The 14466-nt window shown below is 37.9% G+C and overlaps 1 protein-coding gene across 3 annotated transcripts in view; it reads right to left on the minus strand.

Annotated features, from left to right (window-relative positions):
- Window positions 1–14466, minus strand: part of NAF1 (nuclear assembly factor 1 ribonucleoprotein) — a 144331-nt gene that overhangs the window by 22005 nt on the left and 107860 nt on the right. For all 3 annotated transcript variants that reach the window (XM_064267648.1, XM_064267649.1, XM_003418488.4), the window contains one exon: window positions 2119–2212. In XM_064267648.1, the coding sequence (XP_064123718.1) occupies window positions 2119–2212 (94 nt within the window). The remainder of the gene's footprint in view (window positions 1–2118; window positions 2213–14466) is intronic.

Raw genomic sequence — 14466 nt, forward strand, 5'->3', positions numbered from 1 at the left:
CTGTGTCAATCTATCTCGTTGAGGGTCTTCGTCTCTTTTGCTGACCCTCTACTTTACCAAGCATGACTGGTCCCTCTTGAAACATGTCCAAAGTATGTAGGACAAAGCCTCGCCATCCTTGCTTCTAAGGAGCATTCTGTCTATACTTCTTTCAAGACAGATTCATTCGTTCTTCTGTCAGTCTATGGTATATCCAATATTCTCTGTCAACACCATAATTCAAAGGCATCGATTCTTCTCTTGTCTTCCTTATTCACCTTCCAGCTTTTGCATGCATATGAGGCAACTTAAAATACCATGGCTTGGGACAACAACACCTTAGTCCTTGAAGTGGCATCTTTGCTTTTCAACACTTTAAAGACGTCTTTTGCAGCAGATGTACTCAGTGCAATACAATGTTTGATTTCTTGACTGCTGCTTCCATGGGCGTTGACTGTGGATCCAAGCAAAATGAAATCCTTGACAATTTCAGTATTTTCTACATTTATCGTGATGTTACTTATTGGCCCAGTTGTGAGGATTTTTGTTTTCTCTATATTAAGGTATAATCCACATTGAAGGCTTTAGTCTTCGATCTTCATCAGTAAGTGCTTCAAGTCCTCTCCCCTTTCAGCAAACAAGGCTGTGTCATTTGCATATCGCAGGTTGTTAATGAGTCTTCCACCTATACTGATACCATGTTCTTCTTCATATAGTTCAGCTTCTCAGATTATTTGCTCAACACACAGATTGGGTAAGTATGGTGAAAGTACACAACCCTTATGCAAACATTTCCTGACTTTAAACCAAGAAGTATCCCCTTGTTCTGTTCCGACACCTGCCTCTTGGTCTATGTATAGGTTCCTCATGAGCACAATTAAGTGTTCTGGAATTCCCATTCTTCACAATGTAATCATAATTTGTTATGATGCACACGACTGAATGCCTCTGCATAGTTAATAAAACACTGGTAAACATCTTTCTGGTATTCTCTGCTTTCAGCCAAGATCCATCTGATATCAGCAATGATATCCCTCATTCTGCATCCTCTTCTGAATCCAGCTTGCATTTCTGCAGTTTCCTGTCAATGTACTGCAGCAACTGTTTTTGAATTATCTTCAGCATAATTTTACTTGCATGTGATGTGAATAATATTGTTTGATAATTTCTGCATTTCGTTGAATCATCTATCTTGGAAATAGGCAGGTATATGGATCTCTTCTAGTTGGTTGGTGTCATGGATTGAACTGTGTCCCCAAAAAATGTGTGTATCAATTTGGCTGGGCCATGATTCCAGGTATTGTGTGACTGTCCACCATTTTGTCATCTAATATGATTTTCCTATGTGTTGTAAACCCTGCCTCTATGATGTTAATGAGGGGGATTACGTGGCAGTTATGTTAAAGAGGCAGGGCTCAATCTGTAAGACTGGATTGTGTCTTGAGTCAATTTCTTCTGGGATATAAAAGAGAGAAGCAAGCAGAAAGACAGGAGGATTTCATACCACCAAGATAGCAGTGCTAGGACCAGAGCAAATCCTTTGGACCAGGGTTTCCTGGGTGGAGAAGCTCCTAGTCCAGGTGAAGATTGATGAGAAGGACCTTCCTCCAGAGCCAAGCCTTCTCCTGGAGTTGATGCCCTGAATTTGGACTTTAGCCTACTAGCAGCACTAGATAACTAAGACAGCCAGCCAGATAGTTTAGAAGCTGGAAAAGACAAGAAAACAGTCTCTCATAGAGCCTCCAGAAAAGAACACACCTCTGCCGACACCTTTACTTTAACCAGTGAAACCTGTGTCAGACTTCTGGTAGAAGTATAGGATGATAAATTTGTGTCATTTTAAGTTAGTATGTTTTTGCCAATTTGTTACAGCAACAATAGAAATCTAATACATCTAATTAAAGAAAATTCTTGAGAAAGCATGTCAGTTAAAGTAGGCTTTACTTTTTTATACAGACAATGTATTTTTGTATTCCTATGTAAGTAAAACTGAGTATTTTCCTTTTAAACTCAATGACTATAAAATGAGGCAATGTTACAAATTTCAAAGAAAATTCACTACTCATAAAGTTCTTGGTTTAATTATTTGTGGGTGTTTGGATATAAACAACAATATTATTGGTAAAATTATTTACTTACCTAATTGCTCAATAATACTTGAAACCATCCCAAGAGGCTTTAATTCAATGTCTTCAGGAAGAATAATAGTGAGTTCTTCAACAGAAGGTAGTTCCTGTAATATAAAATGCATTAACATTCCTCCAGTTTCAAGAACTTAAAAAAAAAAACAAAACGGTATATCCTCTGTTTCAGTCTCTGAAGGTGCACCATGTTTATAATCTCTCTTTGATGTTATCTTTTTTAGTGGTGGCATACTTTTCTGAAGGCATTTCCCCCAACTCCAACATCTTTCTACCCAACTCTTTCATCACCAATAGGCCATCTGGTGGCCCACCAACATTTTCTGCCTCTCAAGTTTCTTGGGAAGCTGCTTGCCCACTGACAGTATAATACAGATGTTAGGAGAGGTCCTGCATAACAGTTTGTAACTGAAGAAACGGGCGTGTGCTGCAAATTATTGTTTTTACAGGGCATTGTATGAGGGGTGGGCACTCCTGGTGGAAGAAATAGAAATTTTGAAAATATTTTTGGTACACGCATGTCCCACTGGACTCTGGGGGGCTCTGGACTGTGGACTGGATTGTGAGATGGAGCAAGAAAAAAAAAATTCATACAACCTACCAAAATTCAAACACTCGACTCAGCATGTTTTCATTAATGAAAAAACATGGTATCAAAAATTCGAAGCAGAAAATAAATAGGTGATGAAAGAGCTAAGTGATTCACTGGTTCTAGAGTATACACCCTAAATCCATCTAGACTAAGAACACAGACATAAGGTGCCATTTCAGCTTTTTCTAATTACAACTGTACAAGACACAATAAAAACCACTACTGTTAAGGAATCCAGGGTAAAGGAAAGAAAGAACTTACAAAGTAACTCCCAGGGGCATTCCATTTGAAAAGAAATAATTCTACCAGTAACTGTAATTTCTCCACAGGAAAGTTCTCTCTTTTATCTGTTCTGTTTATGTGGTAACTTAATTTGACTGGGATTAAATAGCTGAACAAACAGAAGCAGCACAAATGTTTTCTATGGCTGTGTGGCGAAGCTATGAGTATGTGGCTTCTTCAGGGAAAAAGAAAATGACACCTGTTAGCCAAATACAGAATTCTTGGAAACAGAATGCAAGCTTCAACCAATAAAAGCTGTAAAGGTGTAAAAATTTAGTTAAAAACTAAATTTCTTTACACTTGAAGATTTCTTCCCCAACTCTTTCTGACCCAATATGTGAGGTAGGTACCTGAGAAGCACTTAATGGACACATAGCTGACCCTTGTTAGCAGCTATTTTGTGTCCTTAAGGATACTATGGATATATAAAGAATTAAATATTACACACAAAATATGCAAGACAGATCAATAAATGAAACATGCCTTGTACAATTCCGGGTTAAGAGTCCATTATGTTGTATGTCTTTGAAAGTCCAGTTAAGAAAACCAATGTATTTGCTTTGAGAAGGAAAGACATTTTGGAGACTGGATCAAGGAAGAACAGATCTACTTGTTCTTTTAAATTAGCATTCTAGGAGAGGGAAAGTGGATGAACGAGGAAGAAATATCCCTAACTTCATTAATTCTATGTCAAGAACTCCCCCAAGGGATGTGCTTACCCTGAAGATTTTTGGAAGGCTCGAAGAGGCAGGAGGCTCAAAGGGGAAGTTCCTTATTTCACCATGTCAGACTGAGCAATACAAGATCTTGCCTTGTTTCAATCTCAGTTCAAGTGTCACCTTCTCTTCCCTAACTACTAAATCTAAAGTACTGCACTACCACTACTATTTATCAAATTCCCCTGATTTTCCTTCTTTTAAACATATTATCTACTATCATATTTACTTAACATCCATTTCAACAATAATTTTTTTGGGGGGCAGCTCTGCTCACTGCTACAGCACCCAGAACAATGCCTAGCACAGAGTAAACAAACTGACCTACCTCATAAGATATAACAGCCCAAGTTAAAAAATCTCAGAAGATATCACAGTTATCAGTACAAAAAATCAGATAAGGAAAACTGAAGCCCTAGAATTCAACAAAGAATTCTAAAGGAATGGAAAGAACATCAACTCCCCCAAAAAGGTAAAAAAAGACAATAAGGAAGCTTAACTGTGTAGTCTGATGCAGAGATACCTGGTTTGCAGCAGAAACATTACTACAATTATTAGCTTAACGCCTGGCACAGCAGCTGCCATGCTGAGATGAATAAATATGTCTCTCATATCTCCTTTAAGGAAATAAAAATCAATCACTTTGTTTTTCTATGTGTAGAGAAAAGGATGTGTATTTGTGATGCAGAAAGAGAAAAACACACAGACGCTCCAATAAGGAAAAAACAGCCAGGACATGTACTGGGCCACACTTTTATTTTAACAGTGTATACAAGGGTGTAAAAAAATCAGAAGTAAAGGCACGATGGTAAACTAAAAAATTGAAGGTAGATGTGATAAGGGGGGCTTGGGATAGAAAGACCCTCTTCAGCATAATAAGCAAAAACCAAGTGTACTGAAAATCATAGACATAAAGGTTATTTACTGCAGGTTAGAAAAGCTGAAGGAGCCTGCATTATCCTATCTCCATCATGGAAACAGGAATGAGTGAGTGAGAAGAAACCCTTTTACTCTGCATTATCCAATAATAGACAGATACCATATCTGCCTATTTAAATTTAAATTTTAATTCATTAAATAAAATTTAAAAAGGGAGTCTTTAGCGGCACTTGCCACACTCCAAATGCTCAACAGCAACAGGATTAAGACAGTGTGGATGCAGAACATTCCCATCACTGCAGAGAGATCTACTGGACAACACTACTTTACATCCTCACACCCACTACTACAAAACATACACCAGGCATTTATGCCGATCTACTTTCAACCATTAACGCAGGTGTAATTTTAAGACCACATTTTAATAGCATGTGTTAAGCCATCAGCTACTAACCAAAAGGTCAGCGGTTTGAACCTACCAGCCATTCTGCGGGAGAAAAGACCTGGAATCTGCTGTTGCAAAGGTTATAGCCTAGAAAGCCCTCTGGGGCCGTTCTGTTCTGTCACAGTAGGTTAGTATGAGTCACAAATCGACTTGGTAGCACCTAACAACAACTTAATAACATGTACCACAGCACCATGAAACGTTAATGCTAACTCCAATACTCCACGTGAGAAATAAAGATTAACGATAGTATCTATTTTCCTCAATGCTATTTCCCAAAAGTAAAATGAAACCAAAAACCTGTTTGGATGAACATTACCTGGAACTACAAATAAAGATGTATGTGTTATATAGTAAGATAAATATTATAAATGTTTACTGGTTCCAAATAAAAGAACAGTAAAAATAGTTTTGTTGGACATACTCGTTCAACGACTCCACATGCAAGAACAAAGCGCAGTAAAGGGAAGGGAGAAAAGCATTCCACGGCCATCATCGGCAAACGGAAAAGCGGCATGGAGCTAACAGCCTCCAGACACACACCACAGCACTTGGCAAATGAGGTACTTAAATTCGAAATATTAAAGAAACTCATTCATTTATTTCCTGCAGTCTACATTCAAGAGGTAATACGATCCAAGCAAAGACCATTTAAGAAAACTTACATCAGGTGCTACAGTCATCCTTCACCATGACCAAATACATTATTCTAAAAACCAATCAATGAAAAGCCTCACATAATTAGATCCCAGGATCACTACACCCATCTCCACAAACACTGTAAACAGAGCACAATGGAATCTACCTGTTACTACTTCGGGATGTGGCCCTCCCCATGGGTAGCACCCCAGGAAGTGACTTTCTTTCTAGGTATCAGTTTTTCTTTTTTTCCTATAAATAATCGCATGGGAAAACTGAATAAAAGAAAAGAAAAAAAAAAAAAAGCTCAACTGGAAGTAAAAAAAAAACTCAAACCAAATAATTACTATGATTCTGCAATAGCAACCCAACACCAAACTAAACCAAACCAGCTGCTGTGGAGTAGATTCTGGCTCATAGCAACCCTACGGGACAGAACAGAACTGCACCATAGGGCTTCCAAGAAGTGGCTGGTGGATTAGAACTGCCGACCTTTTGGTTAGCAGCCGATCTCTTAACCACTGAGCCACCAGGGCTCCTCTGTGATAACAGATACTCATAATTATACCAATACAGAAATGCAAGATCCTAACCCCATCTGAACTATCAAGAAACAGCAAGTACTGTTGTAAGGACACTATTATATTCTGATTCGCTAACATCTGTATGGTCTACAAACTTACTCAGTTAAGCAAGATACTCAAACGAGTACCACGTTAACATTAAAAATTCACCCTATTAAAACTAACTTGTAGATGTACCAGTAAAAAAATGGTTGTCTAAGATTCCAGCACAAAAATGACCCTCTCAGAAGATGACACTCATATCATATAAAGGACTTTGACTTCTCTAGCTCTTCTGAAGGCTTAACATTGGGCAAGAAAAAATATCAGTACAGTCAATCCTCCATATCCACAAGTTCCACATCTGCAGATTAAACCAACCACAGCTGGAAAATATTCGGGGGAAAAAAGCTCCAAAAAGCAAAACTTGAGTTTGCCGCACACTCTGCTGAATCCCCAGGAATGAAGCGCTGCACAGGCATCCCCTGCTGTAGCCCCCACCTCCTCAGGGCTCCTCAGTCTCTCCCCAGCACTCTCTGTTTGAGCATTGTCTGCTTTGCGTCTTGTGCCAACGTTACTTGTGTTGTATGCAGCCTGTTTCTGTGAAAAAATGGCTCCTAAAAAGCAATGAAGTGGTCAAAACAATCCCTCATAAGGCTAAGAGAGAGCTTAAAGTGCTATTTACTTAGCACTTTGCTATGAGTCAGAATAGACTTGAAAGCAACAGGTTTGGTTTTTTGTTTGTTTGTGGTTTAACAACTATGTATCTAGCATTTACATGGCATTAGGTAGTATAAGTAATGGACTTGAGATTAATTAAAATACAAGGGAGGATATGCACAGGTTATATGCAAATACTACACTACTTTTTATAGTAAGGGACTTGAGCACCTGTGGATTTTGATATCCGAAGAGGTCCTGGAACCAATCTCCTGCAGATACTGTGGAACAACTGCAATTTAATAATCTTCTGGGGCAAAATTATCTAAACTGGAACCTTGATTTGGATTTTCACTCACCAACATAGAAAAAGGGCAGCAGAGGGTGGTGGGGAAAGAATCAAACATTTCAAAAGCAAACTAATACTTTTTGGTGTTAGTTTGGAAAGAACTGAGGAAAGTGAGGAAGGTGGAATGAAATCTCCTAACCACTTTTCTCCTACTACCCAAGAACAGAGGACATGCAGGTGATTGCCGATTACTTGATGCCATCTATCACGTGAGCCTTCGCTTTTCAGACACGGTTGGAAAGCAGGGTCCGGTACCGAGGACCATAATCAGAAACTTCTTTTCTCCTCTAGCTGGTAAAACACTGGAAAAAAGTGGATTAGGTCTACATAATGTTTGTCAACAAATGACCACATCTAACATTTAGTCAATCTCGTCAGCTTCTCCAGAAAGAGTACTTTTGTAACCTTCTGTGAACTCATTTATTTCTAGTCTTCCTAAAGCTGTTTCTTCACCTATCACAAATAAGCATTAATTGCCCTCACTAATTACCTCATTATATATGGCACTAAACTTAGGTTTAGACTAGTCCCTTTTTTGTTATTTTAATGAATATGTTTTCATTGCTTTTCTCTAAAATTACTGTCAGAGACACAAAGTTCTTAAGAATACCTTCAAAAATTGACTCAAATTATAAAACTTAAAATAAAATTGTAATATATCTCAATAAAAAAAAGCCTGCAATGATGAATATAACTTTTGTTAACTAAGGAGTGTCCATACTTCATCAAATCTAAGAAGCTGACTTTTTGGTATCACTTAGACGAAAGCATTGCCAAATATAAAATGTCATCAATTATTTGCCCCAACTTCAGAAATGTTAAAAAGTGAAAATACTATCGACAATATAAGCTGTATGGATAATGAATAATAAACAACCTAATATTTCCAGAGTCCTCACTATGTTAACCAACATATTTGATCCTTCCTTGAGACAGTTCACATTCTCTTCACCTTGTCACCTTTCCACATACATAATCCTATGCATCCTTCAACGCTCAGCTAAAGCCATGATGCCTTCCTTGACTACTGCCGTGCTACTTATCTCCCCTTTCACTTAACCATATTGCTATGTCCCCCACCATCACTTGGCATTCAGCCATCAACTCTCTGGTGTTATGCTTTCAGCACTGAGTACACATGCTCATTTTCCACCTAGACTCCTCTTTAACAGACACTGACCTTTACCCTCTAAAACAATCAGCAGAACTCATTAAAATCTACTGGGGAAAAAGGAAACCAATAAACGAAATGCTTCTCTAACAATAATTATATACATGTATATACCCAGAACATAAATATATACCAAATAAAACAGTATTTCCTTGAAATTTAAAGGATCACTTGTGTTTAATGTGTTATTGAAACAGTTATGTATAATAAAGCACAAAATTTAATTTAAAAAAAAAATCTGAGCACATAAATTGTTGATAAATGGTCTATTGTGTGTATATACACAAACTTATACACTTGTATACAAAACTGTTCATGTGTTTGGCTGCTAACCAAAAAAGGGTGAAGTTTGAGTCCACTCAGAGGCACCTTGGAAAAAACGCCTGAGATCTACTTGTGAAAAAAATCAGCCACTGAAAACCCAAAGGAGCACATGGGGTCACCATAAATTACGAGTTAGCTCACTGCAAGTGTTTTTTTTTTTTTTTAAATTAATTTTTATTAAGCTTCAAGTGAACATTTACCATTCCAATCAGTCTGTCACATGTAAGTTTACATACATCTTACTCCCTTCTCCCACTTGCTCTCCCCCTATTGAGTCAGCCCTTTCAGTCTCTCGTTTCGTGACAGTTTTGCTGTCTTCCCTCTCTCTCTATCTTCCCATCCCCCCTCCAGTCAAGAGTTGCCAACACACTCTCCAGTGTCCACCTGATTTAATTAGCTCACTCTTCATCAGCATCTCTCTCCCCGCCGCTGACCAGTCCTTTTCATGCCTGATGAGTTGTCTTCGGGGATGGTTCCTGTCCTGTGCCATCAGAAGGTCTGGGGAGCATTGCCTCCGGAATTCCTCTAGTCGCAGTCATACCATTAAGTACGGTCTTTTTATGAGAATTTGGGGTCTGTATCCCATTGGTCTCCTGCTCCCTCAGGAGTTGTCTGTTGTGCTCCCTGACAGGGCAGACATCGATTGTGGCCGGGCACCAACTAGTTCTTCTGGTCTCAGGATAATGTTGGTCTCTGGTTCATGTGGCCCTTTCTGTCTCTTGGGTTCTTAGTTGTCGTGTGACCTTGGTGTTCTTCCTTTGCCTTTGCTCCAGGTGGGTTGAGACCAATTGATGTATCTTAGATGGCCGCTTGTTGGCACTTAGGACCCCAGACGCCACATTTCAAAGTGGGATGCAGAATGTTTTCATAAGAGAATTATTTTGCCCGTTGACTTAGAAGTCTCCTCAAACCATGTTCCCCAGACCCCAGCCCCTGCTCCGCTGACCTCTGAAGCTTTCATTTTATCCCGGAAACCTCTTTGCTTTTAGTCCAGTCCAATTAGGCTGACCTTCCTTGTATTGAGTGTTGTCTTTCCCTTCACCCAAAGCAGTTCTTATCTACTGATTGATCAATAAAAAACCCTCTCCCTCCCTCCCTCCCCTCTTTGTAACCACAAAAGTATGTGTTCTTCTCCATTTTTTCTATTTCTCAAGATCTGAAAACAGTGGTCTTATACAATATTTGTCCTTTTGCCTCTGACTCATTTCACTCAGCATAATGCCTTCCAGATTCCTCCATGCTATGAAATGTTTCAGAGATTTGTCACTGTTCTTTATCGATGCGTAGTATTCCATTGTGTGAATATACCACAATTTATTTACCCATTCATCCATTGACGGACATCTTGGTTGCTTCCAGCTTTTTGCTATTGTAAACAGAGCTGCAATAAATATGGGTGTGCATATATCTGTTTGTGTGAAGGCTCTTGTATCTCTAGGGTATATTCCGAGGAGTGGGATTTCTGGGTTGTATGGTAGTTCTATTTCTAACTGTTTAAGATAACGCCAGATGGATTTCCAAAGTAGTTGTACCATTTTACAATCCCACCAGCAGTGTATGAGAGTTCCAATCTCTCCGCAGCCTCTCCAACATTTATTATTTTGTGTTTTTTGGATTAATGCCAGTCTAGTTGGTGTGAGATGGAATCTCATCGTAGTTTTAATTTGCATTTCTTTAATGGCTAATGATCGTGAGCATTTTCTCATGTGTCTGTTGGCTGCTTGAATATTTTCTTTAGTGAAATGTGTGTTCATATCCTTTGCCCTCTTCTTCATTGGGTTGTTTGTCTTTTTGTGGTTGAGTTTTGACAGAATCATGTAGATTTTAGAGATCAGGCGCTGGTCTAAGATGTCATAGCTGAATATTCTTTCCCAGTCTGTAGGTGGTCTTTTTACTCTTTTGGTGAAGTCTTTAGATGAGCATAGGTGGTGGATTTTTAGGAGCTCCCAGTTATCTGGTTTCTCTTCATCATTTTTGGTAATGTTTTGCATTCTGTTTATGCCTTGTATTAGGGCTCCTAGGGTTGTCCCTATTTTTTCTTCCATAATCTTTATCGTTTTAGTCTTTATGTTTAGGTCTTTGATCCACTTGGAGTTAGTTTTTGTGCATGGTGTGAGGTATGGGTCCTGTTTCATTCTTTTGCAAATGGATATCCAGTTATGCCAGCACCATTTGTTAAAAAGACTATCATTTCCCCAATTGACTGACACTGGTCCTTTGTCAAATATCAGCTGCTCATACGTGGATGGATTTATATCTGGGTTCTCAATTCTGTTCCACTGGTCTATGTGTCTGTTGTTGTACCAGTACCAGGCTGTTTTGACTACTGTAGCTGTATAATAGGTACTGAAATCAGGTAGAGTGAGGCCTCCCACTTTCTTCTTCTTTTTCAGTAATGCTTTGCTTATCCGGGGGTTCTTTCCTTCCATATGAAATTAGTGATTTGTTTCTCTATCCCCTTAAAATATGATACTGGTATTTGGATTGGAAGTGTGTTATATGTATAGATGGATTTTGGTAGAATAGACATTTTTATTATGTTAAGTCTTCCTATCCATGAGCAGGGTATGTTTTTCCACTTAAGTATGTCCTTTTGAATTTCTTGTAGCAGAGTTTTATAGTTTTCTTTGTATATGTCTTTTACATCCTTGGTAAGATTTATTCCTAAGTATTTTATCTTCTTGGGGGCTACTGTGAATGGTATTGATTTGGTTATTTCCTCTTCGGTGTTCTTTTTGTTCACGTAGAGGGATCCAAGTGATTTCTGTATGTTTATTCTATAACCTGAGACTCTGTCAAACTCTTCTATTAGTTTCAGTAGTTTTCTGGAGGATTTCTTAGGGTTTTCCATGTATACGATCATGTCATCTGCAAATAGTGATAGCTTTACTTCCTCCTTACCAATCTGGATACCCTTTATTTCTTTGTCTAGCCTAATTGCTCTGGCTAGGACTTCAAGTACGATGTTGAATAAGAGTGGTGATAAAGGGCATCCTTGTCTGGTTCCCGTTCTCAAGGGAAATGCTTTCAGGTTCTCTCCATTTAGAGTGATATTGGCCGTCGGCTTTGCATATATGCCCTTTATTATGTTGAGGAATTTTCCTTCAATTCCTATTTTGGTGAGAGTTTTTATCATAAATGGGTGTTGGACTTTGTCAAATGCCTTTTCTGCATCAATTGATAAGATCATGTGGTTTTTGTCTTTTGTTTTATTTATGTGATGGATTACATTAATGGTTTTTCTGATATTAAACCAGCCTTGCATACCTGGTATAAATCCCACTTGATCAGGGTGAATTATTTTTTTGATGTGTTGTTGGATTCTATTGGCTAGAATTTTGCTGAGGATTTTTGCATCTATGTTCATGAGGGATATAGGTCTATAATTTTCTTTTTTTGTGATGTCTTTACCTGGTTTTGGTATCAGGGAGATGGTAGCTTCATAGAATGAGTTGGGTAGTATTCCGTCTTTTTCTATGCTTTGAAACACCTTCAGTAGTAGTGGTGTTAAGTCTTCTCTGAAGGTTTGGTAGAACTCTGCAGTGAAGCCATCTGGGCCAGGACTTTTTCTTGTTGGGAGTTTTTTGATTACCGTTTCAATCTCTTTTTTTGTTATGGGTCTATTTACTTGTTCTACTTCTGAATGTGTTAGATTAAGTAAGTAGTATTTTTCCAAGAATTTATCCATTTCTTCTAGGTTTTCAAATTTGTTACAGTACAATTTTTCGTAGTAATCTGAAATGATTCTTTTAAGTTCATTTGGCTCTGTTGTGATGTGGTCCTTCTCGTTTCTTATTCAGGTTATTTGTTTCCTTTCCTGTTTTTCTTTAGTCAGTCTAGCCAATGGTTTATCAATTTTGTTAATTTTTTCAAAGAACCAGCTTTTGGCTTTGTTAATTCTTTCAGTTGTTTTTCTGTTCTCTAATTCATTTACTTCAGCTCTACTTTTTATTATTTATTTTCTTCTGGTGCCTGATGGGTTCTTTCGTTGCTCACTTTCTATTTGTTCAAGTTGTCGGGACAGTTCTCTGATTTTGGCTCTTTCTTCTTTTTGTATGTGTGCATTTATCGATAAAAATTGGCCTCTGAGTACTGCTTTTGCTGTGTCCCAGAGGTTTTGATAGGAAGTATTTTCATTCTTGTTGCTTTCTAAGAATTTCCTTATTCCCTCCTTGATGTCTTCTATAACCCAGTCTTTTTTCAGGAGGGTATTGTTCAGTTTCCAAGTATTTGATTTCTTTTCCCTAGTTTTTCTGTTATTGATTTCTAGCTTCATTGCCTTGTGGTCTGAGAAGATGCTTTGTAATATTTCGATGTTTTGGATTCTGCAAAGATTTGTTTTATGACTTAATATGTGGTCTATTCTAGAGAATGTTCCATGTGCACTAGAAAAAAAACTATATTTTGCAGCAGTTGGGTGGAGAGTTCTGTATAAGTCAATGAGGTCAAGTTGTAAGTAGGTCTTCCGTGTCTCTATTGAGCTTCTTACTGGATGTCCTGTCCTTCTCCGAAAGTGGTGTGTTGAAGTCTCCTACTATAAATGTGGAGGTGTCTATCTCACTTTTCAATTCTGTTAAAATTTGATTTATGTATCTTGCAGCCCTGTCACTGGGTGCATAAATATTTAATATGGTTATGTCTTCCTGATCAATTGTCCCTTTTATCATTATATAGTGTCCTTCTTTATCCTTTGTGGTGGATTTAAGTCTAAAGTCTATTTTGTCAGAAATTAATATTGCTACTCCTCTTCTTTTTTGCTCATTATTTGCTTGATATATTTTTTTCCATCCTTTGAGTTTTAGTTTGTTGGTGTCTCTAAGTCTAAGGTGTGTCTCTTGTAGGCAGCATATAGATGGATCGTGTTTCTTTACCCAGTCCGTGACTCTCTGTCTCTTTATTGGTGCATTTAGTCCATTTACATTCAGTGTAATTATAGATAAATAAGTTTTTAGTGCTGTCATTTTGATGCCTCTTCATGTGAGTTGTTGGCCATTTCATTTTTCCACATACTTTTTTGTCCTGAGACGTTTTTCTTAGTAGATTGTGAGATCCTCATTTTCATAATGTTTAACTTTATGTTAGTTGAGTCATTACGTTTTTCTTGGCTTTTTTCTTGAGTTATGGAATTGCTATTCCTTTTTTTGGTTACCTTATTATTTACCCCTATTTTTCTAAGTAAAAACCTAACTTGTATCGTTCTATATCGCCTTGTATCACTCTCCATCTGGCAGTTCAATGCCTCCTATATTTAGTCCCTCTTTTTGATTATTGTGATCGTTTATCTATTGATTTCCATGATTCCCTGTTATGTGCATGATTTTGTTTATTTATTTTTTAGAATTAGTCTTAATTTGTTTGTTTTTGTGCTTTCCCTATTTGAGTTGCGTTGATATCAGGACGTTCTGTTTTGTGACCTTGTATTGTGCTGGTAGCTGATATTATTGGTCATCAGGCCAAACAATCTCCTTTAGCATTTCTTGCAGTCTTGGTTTAGTTATTGCAAATTGTCTAACCTTGTGTTTATCTGTAAATATCTTAATTTCTCCTTCATATTTCAGAGAGAGTTTTGCTGGATATATGATCCTTGGCTGGCAGTTTTTCTCCTTCAGTGCTCTGTATACGTCGTCCCATTCCCTTCTTGCCTGCATGGTTTCTGCTGAGTAGTCTGAACTTATTCTTATTGATTCTCCCTTGAAGAAGACCTTTCTTTTCTCCCTGGCTGCTTT

Source organism: Loxodonta africana, chromosome 13 (genome assembly GCF_030014295.1).
Source record: "Loxodonta africana isolate mLoxAfr1 chromosome 13, mLoxAfr1.hap2, whole genome shotgun sequence".
Lineage (NCBI taxonomy): Eukaryota > Metazoa > Chordata > Mammalia > Proboscidea > Elephantidae > Loxodonta > Loxodonta africana.